The sequence below is a fragment of the Hemitrygon akajei genome, chromosome 1 (assembly GCF_048418815.1).
Source record: "Hemitrygon akajei chromosome 1, sHemAka1.3, whole genome shotgun sequence".
Classification (NCBI taxonomy): Eukaryota; Metazoa; Chordata; class Chondrichthyes; order Myliobatiformes; family Dasyatidae; genus Hemitrygon; species Hemitrygon akajei.
The window spans coordinates 12,230,389-12,247,807 of NC_133124.1; the positions used below are offsets into that span (position 1 = coordinate 12,230,389).

A 17,419-nucleotide genomic window follows, 5' to 3' on the forward strand; every position below is an offset into this window, starting at 1 on the left:
GAGGAATAGTAATCCTCATCTCTAATAACACTTTTCAATTTGAGCTGTTTCTAAAACATCCCACTTCATGGAAATTCCCATAAGATTCTACATCAGACCTACAGTATTTAACAAAATATTCCTACATGCTGAATTCTATTCAGCTGGTTGTATTTAAATAAGTATATAAAGTACAAATCCACGTATCTATTTTCCTGTACAAATCCTTAATGTTCCTATGCTAGTTTTTCTATCACAAATATGAACCAATATTCTCAATAGTCTAGTGCCTGGCAGGATGTGGCACATGATAAATAACATTTTAACACTTGTAAGATTGATTTATTTAGTTATCTTATGTAGTGATCAATTTTAAAAAGCCTTATGTAGTACTGTCCATGCTTTAAGTTGCCTAGCTTTCAGATTGATAGAAAAGCCACCAGGGAAAAAAAAATACATTTTACACAAATAATGCTCTATACAGCAAAACTCCAAACACCCACCATGCTGTTGTTCAAAACCACCAGTAACTCAGCATTGAACTTACCTGTTTTCTCTGTAACCTTTAAACACACCCAAGTCCCACATTCCTTTTAGAACTCAATCCCAATTCTTGTGCTCCATTTAAACTCACCTAGCTCACAGGTAAACGTAATGTAAAAATAGTAATATCTTATAGTCCAGAAAGCTGTCAGTGCAGCAAAGGGTCAATTATTATAAGTTTACTTTATTAAAACATATCCATGGCTGTTGCAATTGTCTCAACAATAAATGTCTTTAAAAAGTACAATAGAAGTTTTAGAACTAGTAATGTTAGAATTATGCAAAAGTATATCACGAAAGCAGGCTTTTCATCTAACCAACCCATGCAGATCACCAAGCACACACACCTACCCTAACTCATGAGTGTGGTGTTTGAAGTCAGGGTTGAATGCAGGTCACCGGAGTCCTGAAACAGGAGCTCCATAGGCTGTGCCACCCCACTCTTGGTTTCTCAATGCAAATAACCATATAACAATTACAGCACGGAAACAGGCCATCTCGGCCCTTCTAGTCCGTGCCGAACGCTTACACTCACCTAGTCCCACCGACCTGCACTCCTTCAAACAAATACTGATTAAAAAGTAGTCTGAACTGATGCGGTACCCCTTTCAACCCTGAAAACCAAAATACAGATCACCTTGAGTATTGATAGCAAACATTCTACAGACCAGACACAGGGCTCCAAGGTGGGTACCATTCCCTAGCCATACAATCATCTCTGGAGCATTTGGTCAGTAGACAGAGTTTTGAACAAAATAGTCTACTGTTGACTACAGTTCTGTTGTCAATATTATAACTCAAAGCAAACTCATCTCCAAACTCCTGGATGTGGGACTCAACACCTTCTCTGCAACTGGATCCTCAACTTCCTGAACAGTCTGTATCAGTAAGGATAGACACAGAAACTTCTGCCACAATTATCCCCAACACTGGTGCTCCACAAGGCTGTGCCCCCTCAGCCCCCTACTCTACAACCTGGACACTCATGACTGCGTGGCCAGATTCCGCTCCAGCGCCACGTCTGCAGACAACATCACTGCAGTGGACTGAATCTCAAATAATAATTCAGTGTTAAGGGAGGAGGCAAAGTCTAGTGCAGGGGTTTCCAACCTTCTTTATGACTTCAGGAAGTAGCTCATGTACATAATGCACTCCTTTTTACATCAACAGTGCAGATGTTAAAAGGGTTGAGAGCTTCAAGTTCCTAGGTATAAACACTAACAGCCTGTCCTGGTCCAACCATGTCAATATCACAGCCAAATGCACTAGAGCCTAAACTTCCTCAGGAAGCTGAATAAAGATGGTATGTCCCCTTTCACCCTCACCCATTTTTAATCAATGCAACATAGAAAGTTAGATGGCAGGGTGTTGATACATCTCCAAAGGAGGTGTAAGGTTCTCCTTCCCACCGCTAGCCTGCAGGTCACTCTTGGGCAAGGTGTAGGACCTGCTCAGCCCCTGAACAGGGTCATGTGAAGCCATGGGAACAGATGGAGGATGATCATACGAATAGCTGGTGCACATCATAAGTCATGGTTATGTGACCACTGATGCCAGGCAGACAATCTCTGAAGTGTATTGATAATGACTGGGATTACCCATCTGGTAAAGACACTGCTCATAAGGCAGCAATGGCAAACCACTTCTGTAGAAAAATTTGCCAAGGAGAATCACAGTCATGGAAAGATCATGATCACCCACGTCATAGCACATAGAAAGTACCCTATCCAGATGCATCAGAGTTTGGAATGCAACTGATCTGCCCAAGACCACAGGAAACTGCAGAGTTGTGTACACAGCCCAACACATCACCTAAACCATCCTCCCCTCCATGGAATGTCTACACTTCTCACTGCCTTATATCAATCATCAAAGACCCCACCCATCCCAGACATTCTCTCTTCTCCCACCTCACCCCAGATTTTAAAAAGCCTGAAAGCACATACCACCAGGCTCAAGGACAGCTTCTATCCCACTTATAATACTAAACAGTCACATACAAATTTAAGACAGCCTCTTGACTTCAATCCACTTTGCACTGGCCTTGTACCTGCACTGCAAATTCTCTGTAACTGTTAATACTATGTGTTTTATTGGTTTGTTCAGTTTTTTGTGCAGGAGGAGGGATTTGAGGAGTTGATGTTCCTGTTCCAATTTATTCATTTTTTCATGCGGGGGAGGGATTTGGGGGTTGATGTGTTTGTTCCTTTTTATGTGGTGAGGGGGGATTTTGGAGTTGATAATCAGGACGCCTTTCTTTTCTTGGTTTCATGGCTACCTAGATAAGAATTATTTCAAGTTGTATACTTTAATAAATAAATTTTTGAACTATTCTGCATTCTGTTATTGTTTTCCCTTGTACTACCTCAATGCACCAATGCAATGAGATGGAATGTATGGATGCATGCAAAACAAGTTGTCCCTCAATATATGACAACAAACTTATTTGGTAAAATCATTCAACCATTTTGACTGCAACTTAAACTCACCAGCATCACAGAGAATGTTTAAAAATAACTGCAATCTGATGTGCAAATCAGCTTCATAATAGAAATTCCATCACCATGATATACATCTCATACCCTTACCAAGACCAATGATTCACACACACTCAGGTGTAGATATGAGCAAGTATACAGTGCACTGAGCAGAACCGACAGCAGCTACCTGTCATTTTCCGATAGTAAATTACACAGCCAGGGTAAATACCCAAGGCAAAACATACCAGAGCCCTGCACCCTATTTACACTATGCTACAAAACTTGGTTGAAAAATATACAGGCAATCAAAGCTAGCCTCTGATATGAGGTCATAGCCTAGCATCAGGATGGTCATCTTCACTTGACAGCAGCAAACAAAAAACTACCCTTCCCCCCATGAAGATGTTTAAGATTTCAAAGAATAGGGGGTGTAGGTTTAAGCAAAGAGACAGGAAATTTAAAGGGGAACTGGGGGAAATTACTCAGCGGTTAGGGACTGGATACACACTTGTCCTAGTGACAGAGGCTGCTACTCAACATTTAAGCTACATGCAAGCAAATACCTGAATCACCAAGGCACAGAAGACCGAAAGCAGTCAAAGGCATTAATGTTGGTAGATACAAGTGGAACAGCTTACATCTGTGTGAAACAACTCCATGACTGGAGTGACCTGGATTCTGGAGTAATGGCTTCACAAGTTTAAAAGTTTGCCATTAGTAATGTAAACTAGTTCCAAAGAAATAAGAAGTTGATTGAAGACCTGGTCCAGAATTGCTGTAAGGTCCGGAGAACCAATTATTTTGTTCTCCTTTACACTATGTACTGGAAATAACTAAACCTTGAAAAGTGTTGGTGTAGACTTGTTCAGAGTGGTGTCATCACTCCAATGCTGGCAGTAAACAGATTGACTCTCTGATTAGAATCACAGACATCTTGGCATCATTTAGCAAATGTACAAGGGAACCAATTTTCCTTAAAGACAGATAAATGAGAAGGGTTGTCTTCAATCCTCTGTTAGGAGGAGCTTTGAGATTAAAGGACACACAAGTATGTTACTGCACACCACATTTCGCTTGGCATTTAATGCACTGAAGAGCGTGACAATTATCCCTCTCAATGGTTTGAATTCACACTTGTAATTTAAGCAATAGGTCTTCAGCAAATGGCAATGGTTGAAGACCATCTTTGAAACAACCTTTTCCACAGTAAGCAACAGGGAAACACAAGTCTCTTTTCTCAAAAATGGTCACAATGACAGCATATGAGGTGCCTTTATATCTTCTCCTGCTTCTCCTAGATTTAGGGATGAGTTTGTGCAAAGTCCCTCTCCAAGATTTATAACTACAACAGCAAAATATCAGCTTGAGCCTGGCTCATTCCATGGGTGAAAGCTGAGGGTGGCACAATAGCATAGTGGTTACATAACGTTCTACAATGCCAGCAATCAGAATTCAATTCCTATCACTGGATGGAACTTGTACGTTCTCCCGGTGACCACATCAGCTTCCTCCCACGCTCCAAAGGCGTATGGGTTAAGGGCAGTAAAGTGCAGGCGTGCAATGTTGACATTGGAAACATGGCAAACTTGCAGATTATCCCCAGCACATCCTCTAATTAAGTTGGCCAATGACACATTTTACTGCATGTTTCAATATACATGTGACAAATAAAGCAAATCTTTAAAATATCTTCAACTTCCAATAAGGATTTTTTTTAAATTTGAATTAGATAGGAAATATAGAGTGAAATTAAGGGTATTTGTGCCAAGACAGAAACATAGTAAAGCATTTCTCTGAAGTTCGCTTTTCACTTTGCTATCCTTGGTGGAAAGGATAGCTCTTAGTGGGACAAGTCTTTGGGTGTTACGTGGTCTTTTCAATGCTGAGAAATCTATATAGGTAGTGCTAATAAGTTATTTGGATCTCATGTGTTCTTACTAATTACCAGCTGTTGTTTAGACACAGTCTAGGTGCTTTCTGACAGAATATAATAATGTCTTCACATGTGCTAATTATGGTGGACAAACGCACAGTTCAGATACAGAGAGGACACTGTAGTAGCTTTACATGTCAGAAACATCATCTGAACAGAGTCTTTGAGTGGTCCTTAAGACATTTGTGGATTTATTTTTAAAAACAGCATTTCTGTTGCAACCTCTTGAAGCTAGATCAAATGGAAGTAGCAAGACAGCAGATTCAGCAAGGCAATGAGACAACCTGAAATATGCATGTTTCCTTTCAATCCCTTGCAATTATGAAAACAACTATTAAAGTTGGCATTAAAATATTCCTCAAAATGCAATGAAAGCAAAGTTACAAAGACTCAAAACCCAGAGAGAAAGCAAGGCATTCCTTACAGATAATCGTTCTGTTTGTGACACCTCATTCTCCTTTCTCAATCTCTGTCTCCATCTCTGGAGACAATTTGTCAACTGACATCTTTTATAAACCTACTGATTCCTACAGTTATCTTGACTATACCTCTTCCTGCCCTGTCTCCTGTAAAAATGCTTTTCTCAATTCCTTTATCTCTGTCGCATCTGTTCCCAGGATGAGGTATTCCTTTTCAGGACATCAGAGATGTCTTACTTCTACAAAGAACAGGCTTTCTCTTCCTCCATCATTGATACTGCTCTCACCGACAACTCCTCAACTTCCTGGACATCTGTGCACACCCAATCTTTCCACCACCTTAAAAGTAATAGGGTTCTTTGTCTCACTGTGAAACAGACACCTCTTTTTCCCTTATTAGGGAGAGAGAGCCTGTGGCATGTTGAATTACCGGGTGAACAAGTAGTCTTTGGGGTACTGAAAAACTGTGTCTTTATTGATGATTTGCTGCACGGTTGTGTGCTTAGTGGGGGGTGCCGATGCTTTTTTTTTGCTGATGGCGGGGGGGGGGGGGGGAATTGTCGCTCTGCTGCTGCATGGGATGGGGAGTTTTAGGCTTCTAACATTTAACTGTCATTCATTCGTTGGGGCACACCTCTGTTTTCATGGATGGTTGTGAAGAAAAAAAAATTCAGGATGTATATTGCATACATTTCTCTGACATTAGATGTACCTTTGAAACCCCTTGCATCTAACACATCATTCTTTGCAACTGCACCATCTCCAAAGGGATCTTGCCACTAAATACATCTTTACCTTCTCCCCCCATTAATCTCCACTTTCTGTAGAGATTGCTCCCTCCATAAGTCCCTTGTCAATTCATTCCTCCCCACTAATCTCCCTCCCAGCACTTATCCCTGAAAGCAGCAAAAGTGCTACACCTACCCATTCACCTCCTCCCTCACCTCCATTCAAGATGCCAAATAACCCTTCCAGGAGAGGCAACACTTCACCTGTGCATCTGCTGGGGTCATCCACTCTGTCCAGTGCTCTCGATGCAGCCTCCATTGCAAACTGGTGGATCGCTTCATCGAGCACCTTGGCACCATCTGCCAAAAGCGGAATTTCCCGATAGCCCAACATTTTAATTACGTTTCACATTCCTGTTCCAACGTGTTGGTCCACAGCATCCTCATGTCACGATCAGGCCACTCTCAGGATGGAGTAGCAACATCTTATATTCCACCTTAGTAGCCTCCAACCTGATGGCTTAAATATTGATTTCTTCTTCCGGTAAAAAAATACCCCCCCCTCCCCTTCTATTCCCCACTCTAGCCCTTTACCTCTTCTCACCTACCTATCACCACTCTCTGGGTCTTCTCCTTCCTTTTTCCTATGGCCCACTTGCCTCTCCTATCAGATTCTTTCATCTCCAGCCTTGATCTTTTCTACCCACCTGGCTTTACCCATCACCTTCCACCTAGTCCCAGGGTTTGAGGTCCACGGAGGCAAAGGCATTAAGATTCTCCCACCACCCCAGGTCAGCGTATCTAGAGGTCAAAGTCCCGTGATCAGCAAGCTGTGGAGTCGACACCAGAGGTCGATGCCTAAACACCGAAGTCTGAGTCCAGAGGTTGAGGGCTTAAAGCCGAAGTGCCTGTACGTGGGCACATTCAGAAGTCAGAGGCCTGATGTCTGCAAGTCCGGGGCCAAGAGCTGGAGATCATAGTCAATGAAGCTGCCTGTCATGGTATTGGAGGTGCATCTAAGTAAGTGGGAGGGTGGGAAAGGAGGCTGTTTTGCTATTGTTGCCTGTGCATCCTTAGGCTGTGCTGGTTGTTAACACAAACAGGGTATTACACTGTACATTTTAATGAGCCCATCATAAATAAATCTGAATCTAAAACTGAAACTGGGTAACATCCTCTTGCATTATTGTCTGAACAGAAAGAACAGTCAAGCAGGTCCTCCATCCTAATATATCTACAATGCTAATCACCCACTGATGAATGTGGAATAAAGGACTTTTTGCCAGAATCTTTATAGTAGGTAGCCTTTACCAAACAGTAACAGTAAATATTCTTTGAAACATGAGCAAAGTTGATACAAGTTCAACAAACTGCCTAATCAGATGAAGTTTTCAATGCAGTCATGTCTTACAAACATGAAGGAGCTTTGTATCAAATTAACAGGGAATAACACTACAGTATTATTTGTATCTCAAAGGTTTAAATCTCGCCTTTGGAAATAGCAAAATATCAATTTCATTAAAAGGCAGAATGCTTTCAGGTTTTTATTTGTAGAATAAGTTTAGTATTCCTCTTGAATGTATAGATCTTCAAGTTCACAACGCAAGAAAACATGATCAGCATCTACATTGCCACAGCCCCCAGCAGTTTGCATGCCACCACCCCATCAACTAACTCACCCATTGATGGTATTGTAAATCACATTAAAAAGCATATAACAATTAACAACATGGAGCAAAGCTCTTCAAAATGTGTAATATACCTTGGTTCAAATAGGTAAGTGTTTCATCATGTAGCTTAACAGCAGGCGATGTGGCTGCGTAGAGCACGTACTGGAATGGTGGATGTTTACTTTCATCCTCTGGAGGAAGGTTAGAATCTTCTTGCTTGAAAATGGGCAGGGCCAAGACGTCACTGCAAAATAAGAAACTCAGATCAATTCATCATTTTCAAGGGAAAACTAAAAGATGCCACTCAACAGAATAGACATGATTTGGAAACCAAAATCACAACTGAATGTTACAAAGAATCTTCCTGCATCATAGCTTCACCTACATGTGCAGACTCCAACCATTGTGAAAGGGTTTAAGCCTCATGTTCTATTGGTTCCTTCTGCAACTTATCTTTGTTTTGTCCTCTTGAGACTGCCTCCAATGGGAACAGTTTGTTCCCATCTAATCTGCTTATAAACTTTACAATCTACAACACATCACTTCTTAAGGGGGCAGCATAGTAGCATGGTGGTTAGCACCTGCAATCACCTTCGGGGTTCAATTCCCACAGTTCCCTGTAAGGAATTTATACATTCTCTCCGTGACCATGTGGGTTTCCTTTCGGTGCACCAGTTTCCTCACACATTCTAAAGACGTATGGTTACAATTTCTGAGTTCTGGGCATGCTATGCTGGTGGCAGAAGTTTGGTGACACTCGTGGGCTGCCCAACATAATCCTCACCAATTTGACTTAATCAAATCAAATGACACATTTAACTGTATGTTTCGATGTACATATCAAATAAAAGGCTAATCTTTAAAAATACATTTGTATTACATTATGTTATGCTCCCATTCTCATCTTTTCCTGTCTAGCCATGTAACTGACATTTCTCATGGAGGCATTTTAGTAAATCATGGGATTCTTTCTATAGTCTCCTCAGATTTCCATTGCGCTATTCAGAAATGGAATCAATACACCAAACATGACCAATGTTGTGTGATGGTTCATCAAGCTAGCGTTGCTCAAAACTAGCACCTATCCTACCACTTGCAACAAACTATATACAAGTATATAAAAATACTTAAGATCTGTCAAAGGTCCAACGTCCCAGTGGCGAGAATTTTAATTCTAATTCCCATTCCAACATCGGTCCATGGTCTCATGTGCCAAGAGGAGGCCACCCTCATGGTGGAGGAGAAAAACCTTATGTTCTGTCTGGGTAGCCTTTGACTTGAAGACATGAATATCAATTTCTCCTAGTAAAAAATACTTTCCCTCCCACTCCCCCCTTCTTCTATTCCACATTCTGGCCTTTTACTTCTTCTCTCCTGCCTATCACTTCACCCTAGATCCCCACCTATCTCCCTTTCTCCTATAGTCCACCCTCCTCTCCTATCAGATTCCTTCTTACCCAGCCTTTTACCTTTCAAACCCACTTGGTTTCACCTATCACATTCCAGCTCCTGCCCCTCCCACACCATTTTATTCTGGAGTCTTCTCACTACCTTTCCCGTCCTGAAGAGTCTCGGCCCAAAACATCGACTATTCAATTCCATAGATGCTATTTGACATGCTGAGTTCCTCCAGCATGTTGTGTGTATCACTCCAGATTTCTATTTTCTTTTCAGAACTACATAGTCATGCACGTTGCTTGAAGGAATAAAAGTATAGACTATTTTCTAAATGAGGAGATTTCTTAATCCAGGATGCAAAGGGACTTGGGAGCCCTCGTGCAAGATTGCTTAAAGGTTAACTTACTGGTTAAGTCAATGGTAAGACAGACAAGTGTAACGTTAGCATTCATTTCAAGATGACTAGAATAAAAGCAAGGATGTAATGCTGAGGTTTTACAAGGCAATGGCCAGACCACACTGTGTATTGTGAGCAGTTTTGGGCCCCTTATCAATGAAAAGATGTGCTGCCATTGGAGGGGGTTCAGAGGAGGTTCATGAAAACCATTCCTGGAATGAAAGGGTTATCAATACAAGAAGCATTTCATGGCTCTGGGCTTGTACTCGCTGGAAATTATAAGAACGAGGGAGAATCTCATTGAAACTAATCAAATGTTGAAAGGCCTAGACAGAGTGGATGTAGAGAGGCTGTTTCCTATGGTGGGTGAGTCTAAAACCAGAGGGCACTGCCTTAGAATAGAGGAATGTCCATTTTAGAACAGATGAGGAGGAACTTCTTTAGCCAGAGGGTGGTAGATCTGTGGAATTCATTGCCAACGGTGGATATATAGGCCAGGTCATTGTATTTAAGGTGAAGATTGACAGGTGCTTAATTGGTCAGGGTGTGAAAGGTTCAGGGAGAGGGGAGGAGAATGGAGTTGAGAGGAAAAAATGGAACAGCCATGATGAATTGGTGGAGCAGACTAGATGGATCAATTGACCCAATTCTGCTTCCGTGTCTTATGGTCTTTTACATTCTAGAACGGCACCTCATACAAGTGTAATTGTCAACATGGACATCATGAGCTGATGGGCCAGTTGCTGTGTTCTATAACTCATTCTTGTTACTGAAGTGCATCACTTTACATTTCTCAACATTTTCATCTTCCACCTATTGCACCACAGGGGGCAATGATTCCCACTCATCACTACACCTGCAAGTAGTGAAAAGCAGCATAGTGGTAGCGTAATGCTTTACAGCGCTAGCTCCAAGATCCAACATTCCAAGAAGACCTATGGGGTAAGGTTAGTAAACGGTGGGCACGCTATGTTGGTGCTGGAAGCATGGTGACCCTTGCGGACTGCCCCAGCACAATACAGAATGCAAACTAGGGTGGCTGACGCAAACGATGCATTTCACTGTATGTTTCGATGTAATAGTTATCTTTTAAAGTTGTTATTGCAACGGCACCCTCTATAAGTAGAAAAGCAATGGTTCTTGTAATTCTTTTGAACTCCAATTATACTTCCTTACAGTCCCAGAAGCAAGAAGTTTCAGACTGAAAAGCAAAAACACTGACAACGCTGGAAGCCTGACTCAAAAAAAAAAATCACATGGAAATACTCAGCCAATTTGTTTCTTTGGAATGTGCCGAAAGATCAGCCTGAAGCACCAACCATTTTTATCTTTGCTGAACCTGTGTTTCCACAATTTTCCTCTTTAACAACCTGTGTCCTATATAATATTTCTAAAGCAGGGGTTCATAACCTTTTTTATACCATGGAGTAATACCATTAATTAAGTGGTCTATGAATCTCAGGTTGGGAACCCCTGCTTTACTGATTCTTACCTTTTGCCAATTGGAGCAACAAGGACACTCATACAAAATTTTAACTCCCATCAAGTTACAATACCTCAATTCATGTAGAAAATAATATTGCATCACTACAATAAATACCATCACCCAAGTAATATTAGTAACAAACATGAAGCAAGTTATTCCACTATTATGCAGTCATGCAGTGTTATGCAAAAGCCATATTCTACCCTTCAATGTAAAGCACAAAGGGTATCAAAGATTAAGGGTACAGGGCAGAATGGGGTTGATAGAGATTAATAAATCATGATGATTGAATGGCAAAGCAAGACTTGCCAAGATGAATGGCCCAATTCTGTTTCTATGTCTTATTGTCTAATCTGCTCCAGCACGAACATGAGGAATTTTATGTTTTGACTGTCTCACTGAAAACTTATTTCAACTAAATGCTGAAGAATAAAGAAGCAAAACACAAACATTCACTCCAAGTGATAAGGAAATTCATATCATAATAAACCGCTGTTACAGTGCGTGTACATTATCCAACTAAGGTTGGTTTCAGTGAACCAAGAAAATTAAATATTGGCAAAACCTAGTGGCATTGTAGTGTTGTGGTTAGGATAACACCAATACAACACCAGAGATCAGCCTTCAAGGTTTAATTCCTACCACTGTGTGTAAGGAGCTTGTACATTCTCCCCGTAACCACACTTCCCCATGCTCCAGCTTTCCTCCCAAATTCCAGACAGAAGAATTACGGCAAGTGAGTTGTGGATATGCTATGTTGGTGCCAGAGGCATAACAATACTTGTGGGTTGCCCCAGTACATATTCGGACTGCACTGGTCATTGATGCAAATGATGCATTTCACTCTATGTTTCGATGGGCATATGACAAACAAAGCTAACCTTTCATCATCTTAGAACTGCTAAGATTCATTCCCTTAGATCATTCAAATACCATAATCAACTTTAACCTTGGAAATCTCTCTACATTTGTTCATATTCCCTAGGGCTGAAGCAAACTGCAATAATAACTAGATTGTTATTATCATTATTCAACTACTGGAAATGATTTGGAAGATGTGTAGCTCAGGTGGTTGATGGTTGGGTTGAGTTTCTTCTCCAAGCTTGGCAATTTACTTAAAATGTTTCATCATCATGCAAGGAGACATCCCCAATGCGTGTGATTGCAGTGTGTCTTCCGAATGCTTGGCCTTTATACACTTTTCTATCAGCTAAATGGTCGTCATTCCGGAAACAATTGTGATGTAAGGAGGAAATCTCGCTAATGTGGCTATGTGGCGAACTGCCCGCATCGGCTCAATCAACAGGATTGAGGTACACGTTTGCTTACAGAAGTGTTTGTGGAAAACCATGCTTCTAGGTATTATCTTGTATGTCACGTATTCGCTTGTGCCATGACTTTCACTGATGCCCAGTGGAATTTGTGCCCCACTGTTGATCCTTCACAGTCCCTTGGGATTGAGGATGCTGCTACTCTGGTTGTTTGTCGCAAAGCAACTGGTGAAATCAACATGGTACCCACAAGCTCTGCAACAGATAGGAGGTACAGGCAAGAAAGTAGTTTGCAAGTTCTTGTTTTTGTGTTGTCCCAAACAACAAACTGAACATTCTCAGTCTTTTAGATAGATAGATAGATAGATAGATACTTTATTCATCCCCATGGGGAAATTCAACTTTTTTCCAATGTCCCATACACTTGTTGTAGCAAAACTAATTACATACAATACTTAACTCAGTAAAAAAATATGATATGCATCTAAATCACTATCTCAAAAAGCATTAATAATAGCTTTTAAAAAGTTCTTAAGTCCTGGCGGTAGAATTGTAAAGCCTAATGGCATTGGGGAGTATTGACCTCTTCATCCTGTCTGAGGAGCATTGCATCGATAGCAACCTGTCGCTGAAACTGCTTCTCTGTCTCTGGATGGTGCAATGTAGAGGATGTTCAGAGTTATCCATAATTGACCGTAGCCTAATCAGCGCCCTTCGCTCAGCTACCAATTATTCTATATTTTTCCTTTATAAGAGACCCTGATTTTAGACTGAATTAAATCACTTTCAATATTGATAAGATTTTAATCAATGTTCATGGTTCGCTAGTCACCAAATCAATTAATCCTGAGCCTTTCTAAAAACCTAGAGTGTCATTAGCACCTCAGCCGACTGATCTAGAAACCAGAGTTGAGATCTTTCGACTCACTGTCTCTGCACTGATCATCAACCACACATTTATACCCATTCCATTTTATTCTCCAGTTATTACACTCCCTCAACTAATTCACATCCATACATAATGGGCATATCAAGAGGCCAATTCACTTACAGGCACCAATGTCTTCAGGATGCAAGAAGAAACTGTTTAAAGTACATGCAAATTCCACAAGACAGTAACAGATCAGACAAATGGAAAATCCTACAAAAAGTGGTGAATACAGACCAATCCATCACAGGTAACCCCCCCACCCCCACCAATAGGCACGTCTACATGAAATGCTGTTGCAGGAAAGCAGCATCTATCATCAGGGAACCCCCACCACCAAGGCTAGGCTCTTGTTTCACTGCTGCCATCAGGACAATGGTACAGGAGCCTCAGGACTCACACCACCAGGTTCAAGAACAGCTATTATCCCTCAACCATCAGATTCTTGAACCAAAGGGATTAACTTCACTCGCTCCATCACTGAACTGATGGCACAACCTATGGACTAAATTTCAATGAGTCTTCATCTCAGGTTCTTGATGTATTGCTCATTTATTATCATCTTTCTTTTTGCTACTGTGTTCCCTGTAATGCACAGTTTGTTGTCTTTTACTCTGGTTGAATGCCCAGTTGGTGCCATCTTTCATTGATACTGTTGTGGTTATTATTCTATTGAGTATGCTTGCAAAAAAATGAATCACAGGGTTATACATTGTATTTTAATAATAAATTTGCTTTGAACTTTGAAATAATTCCAGGTTGTTGGAGCTGTGCAGTAACACAGCAAGCTACATTTGTGTTGTACTACTTATACACTTGTGTAGCCCCTACTATTTAGTATGACCAGCTCAGACATCCCCATGATTATTGAATTAACTCTCTTACCTGCACTGGTTAATGTTATGTCATTTCCATAGCTGTGTGGGGAGCCCATAAATAACCCCATTAAGGCATCCTGAATCTCATTGATTCTCATTTCAACAGCACTCCACACACATCCTGCCCTGTCCCTGTTAACTGGTCACATGGATTAATTGGGCAAGACTGGCTCGTTGGGCCAGAAGGGTCTGTTACAGTGCTGTATCTCTAAATGATAATCACCATTGGGTGCTCATTACTGGGTATTCCATCAACAAGTGGGCAGGGTGCAGTCCTGAGCCCCACATCTCATCACTCAGCAGCTGACAATGTCTCCCATCCACTCAATGTACTGGTTAGGCACAGAAGTACATTCAGCCAGAGACTCATTCCACCGAGATGCAACACTGAGCGTCATGGGAAGTCATTCCTGCCTGTGGCCATCAAACTTTACAACTCCTCCCTCGGAGTGTCAGACAACCTGAGCCAATAGGCTGGTCCTGGACTTATTTCCCCTTGGCATTATTTAATTATTTATGGTTTATATTGCTATATTTCTTCACTATTCTTGGTTGGTGCGACTGTAACGAAACCCAATTTCCCTCGGGATCAATAAAGTATGTCTGTCTGTCTGTCCTGATTAGCCTAGCTCGCCCAACAAGGAACCAGTCCACACAGAGCTATTGAGCTACAGGAAAAGTAACAGCAGAGGAAAGAATTTTGTGCCAAATTCTCAGCAGGGCAGGAGCTGTGAACAAGGTGTTCACAATAGATGGCAGCATGCAGCCCAAGTAGACGTCTTCTTTAAGGTAGGTACCATATTGCAAGTTTGAACTAGAGGGCAGAAGACAAAATCAGCACTCGGCAGGATAGCACTAAGCCAAGTTTCTGTGTACACTGATCTATCCATACACTGACAACCTCAATGCATAGTCCTCAAGACCAATCCATACAAAACCAAGAATCTGCAGCATCACAGGCATTACAATTTCATGTCTGATGCACAATAACTGAATCTCTAAAAGAAATAACATCCATGTTATATCATAGGTTGTAAATACTTAGAAATATTGAAGTAGTTATGATAACAAGACACAAGTAAAAGAAAAATACAATTAATAGTATCACACACAAGTCCTGAAGACCAAGTCCCGATGAAGGGTCTCAGCTCGAAACATCGACTCTTTATTCATTTTCATAAATGCTGCCTGACCTGCTGTGTTCCTCCAGCATTTTATGTTGCTCTGGATTGCTGGCATCTGCAGAACCTCTTGTGCTTCTCATAATAGCATTATGCTTCAAATTAATTTCTTTAAACACTACCTAACCTGCTGTCCATTTCACCAACCCAGCTTATAGCATAACAAATCACAAGTACTGGAAATCAGGTCAGACAGCTGTGCAGATATAAAATTAACATTTCATGTCAAAGATTACAGATATGTTACAGCATTATAAAGCTCTAGTTAGGTGTCATTTGGAGTATTGCACACAGTTCTAGTCATCCATTACAAGAAGGATGTTAAGGCTTTGGAGAGGGTGCAGAAGAGATTTGCCAGGATGCTGTCTGGATTAGAGGACGTGTAAGACGTTGGACAAACTGAGGTGGTTTTCTTTGGAGCAGTAGGGGTTGAATGGGGATCCAATAGAGGTTTATAAGATTGAGAAGCACAGAGAGCATTTTTCCCCCTGGAGTTGAAATATTTAATACCAAAGGGTATGGATTTAAAGTAAGAGGGGGTTAAGTTCAAAGATGCGAGGAGCAAGTTTTTCTTTTTACACACAGATACAGTGGTGGATGCCTAAAATGTGCAGCCTGGGGTGGTGTTAGAGGCAGAAACATTAGGGCAGGGGTTCTCAACCTGGGGACCACGGAACCCTTGCTTAATGGTTTTCGTCCATGGCGTAAAAAAGGTTGTGAACTCCTTGCATTAGGGATTTATTTTTAAGAGACGTTTAGACAGGCACATGAGTGTGAAGAAAATGGAAGGATATGGACATTGTGTAGGCTGAAGGTATTAGTTTAGTTGGCATAATTTAATTGCTTCGGCATAACATTGTGGATGGAAAGTCCTGTCGTGTGCTGTACTGTTTTATATTCTAAATCTGAGGAAGCGGTACTTGAAATGATAACCTCCTGCGTGTTTCAGCATTTCTGTGTTTGTTTACCCTAGTTTTGGGAAGAACTAATGTTTATTTTGTAACACATTCGCAGGCCGGTTAATTCCTCTTAAACCCCCCTGTCAATTGAAGAGCAGTTACTTCCTGGAAGCCATCAACAACAAAATATATTTAGAACCAGAGTGGCGATTCAAGAGCGGTGCATCCTCATGGGGGGGGGGGGAAGAAGAGAGGGAAAAAAAGCCGAAAAGGAGGGAAGCTTGCGGCGCCCTAACAGATCATTGCAACTGCGGAACAAAGAGCTCAGGCAACGGGCTCCACTCCGCTCACCTCATGCTGTAAGCCCCGGAGCCGAGCTCCTGGCCGATCCCCGACAAGCTGGAGTCGAAATCGTGCACAAGGCCGGACTCGATGGCTTCGTCCATCTTCAGCACCCAGGCCATGGTGAGTGAGGGCAGCCGAGCCCGGGAGGAGCCCCACCGTCGCTAGTGGAAGGGGGAAAGCGGGTGTCGGCAGGAGACGCTGCCCGACCTCCCCCCCCCCCGGTCCCCGGCCCCCGGCCCCCCGGCCCTTCACTGGAAAAGCGGGCCTGCCTTCGCACTCGCTCGCCTGCTTCCCCGGCTCGGCTCAGGCCACCATAGCGGCTCCTCACACACCCAGTCACGACTCCTTGGTGGGCGGTGCGGAGGGGGGAAGCGTGACGCCTTGCGATCCCCGGCGGAGTAGAACTGCTCGCTCACGCACAGCCCGGGCTGGCGCTGTCGACGCCGCCGCTACCTCCTCCACCCCTCAGCGCTCTCACCGACTCGGGCACAAACATGGCGGCAGGCCGCTCGGCCCTCTCCCTGCCGACGGCTGCTCTTGCGTCACCTCGCACGCTGCGTCGGCGGCCACTCGGCCCCTCTCCTAAGGCGCGTGAGGTTCTCGCAGCCGCATGGTTGCGTCACCAGCACTCGACCTTCTTTCTCTGCCAATTGGTTGACGTCACTGCGCACGCTGCGTCTCCAGCCCTTATTATAACCGCTATCCGCTCTACCGTCTAACCAATCAACGGCTCCCTAGGCTTTGGCTTGCACACTGATTGGACAATTGGTTATTATTGTAACATATGAAAACACCTTGCATTCTGTTCATATAAATCAAATGGAGAGAAGGAAGACTGGTAGAGATGTCGGGAAGTGATGAGAAAGACGCAAGTTGCGAACGGG

At 42.4% G+C, this 17,419-nt stretch overlaps 1 protein-coding gene across 2 annotated transcripts in view; it reads right to left on the reverse strand.

Annotated features, from left to right (window-relative positions):
- LOC140718880 (upstream-binding protein 1-like) overlaps window positions 1-17,150 on the reverse strand; it is a 100,223-nt gene extending 83,073 nt beyond the window's left edge. Inside the window, exons 1-2 of one of the 2 annotated variants that reach the window (XM_073033186.1) lie at window positions 16,542-17,150; window positions 7,845-7,996 (exon numbers count right to left, since the gene is read on the reverse strand). In XM_073033186.1, the coding sequence (XP_072889287.1) occupies window positions 7,845-7,996; window positions 16,542-16,654 (265 nt within the window). In that variant the 5' untranslated portion in view covers window positions 16,655-17,150. The remainder of the gene's footprint in view (window positions 1-7,844; window positions 7,997-16,541) is intronic. The other variant, XM_073033235.1, reaches the window with a different exon arrangement.
- Window positions 17,151-17,419: the final 269 nt, after the last annotated feature.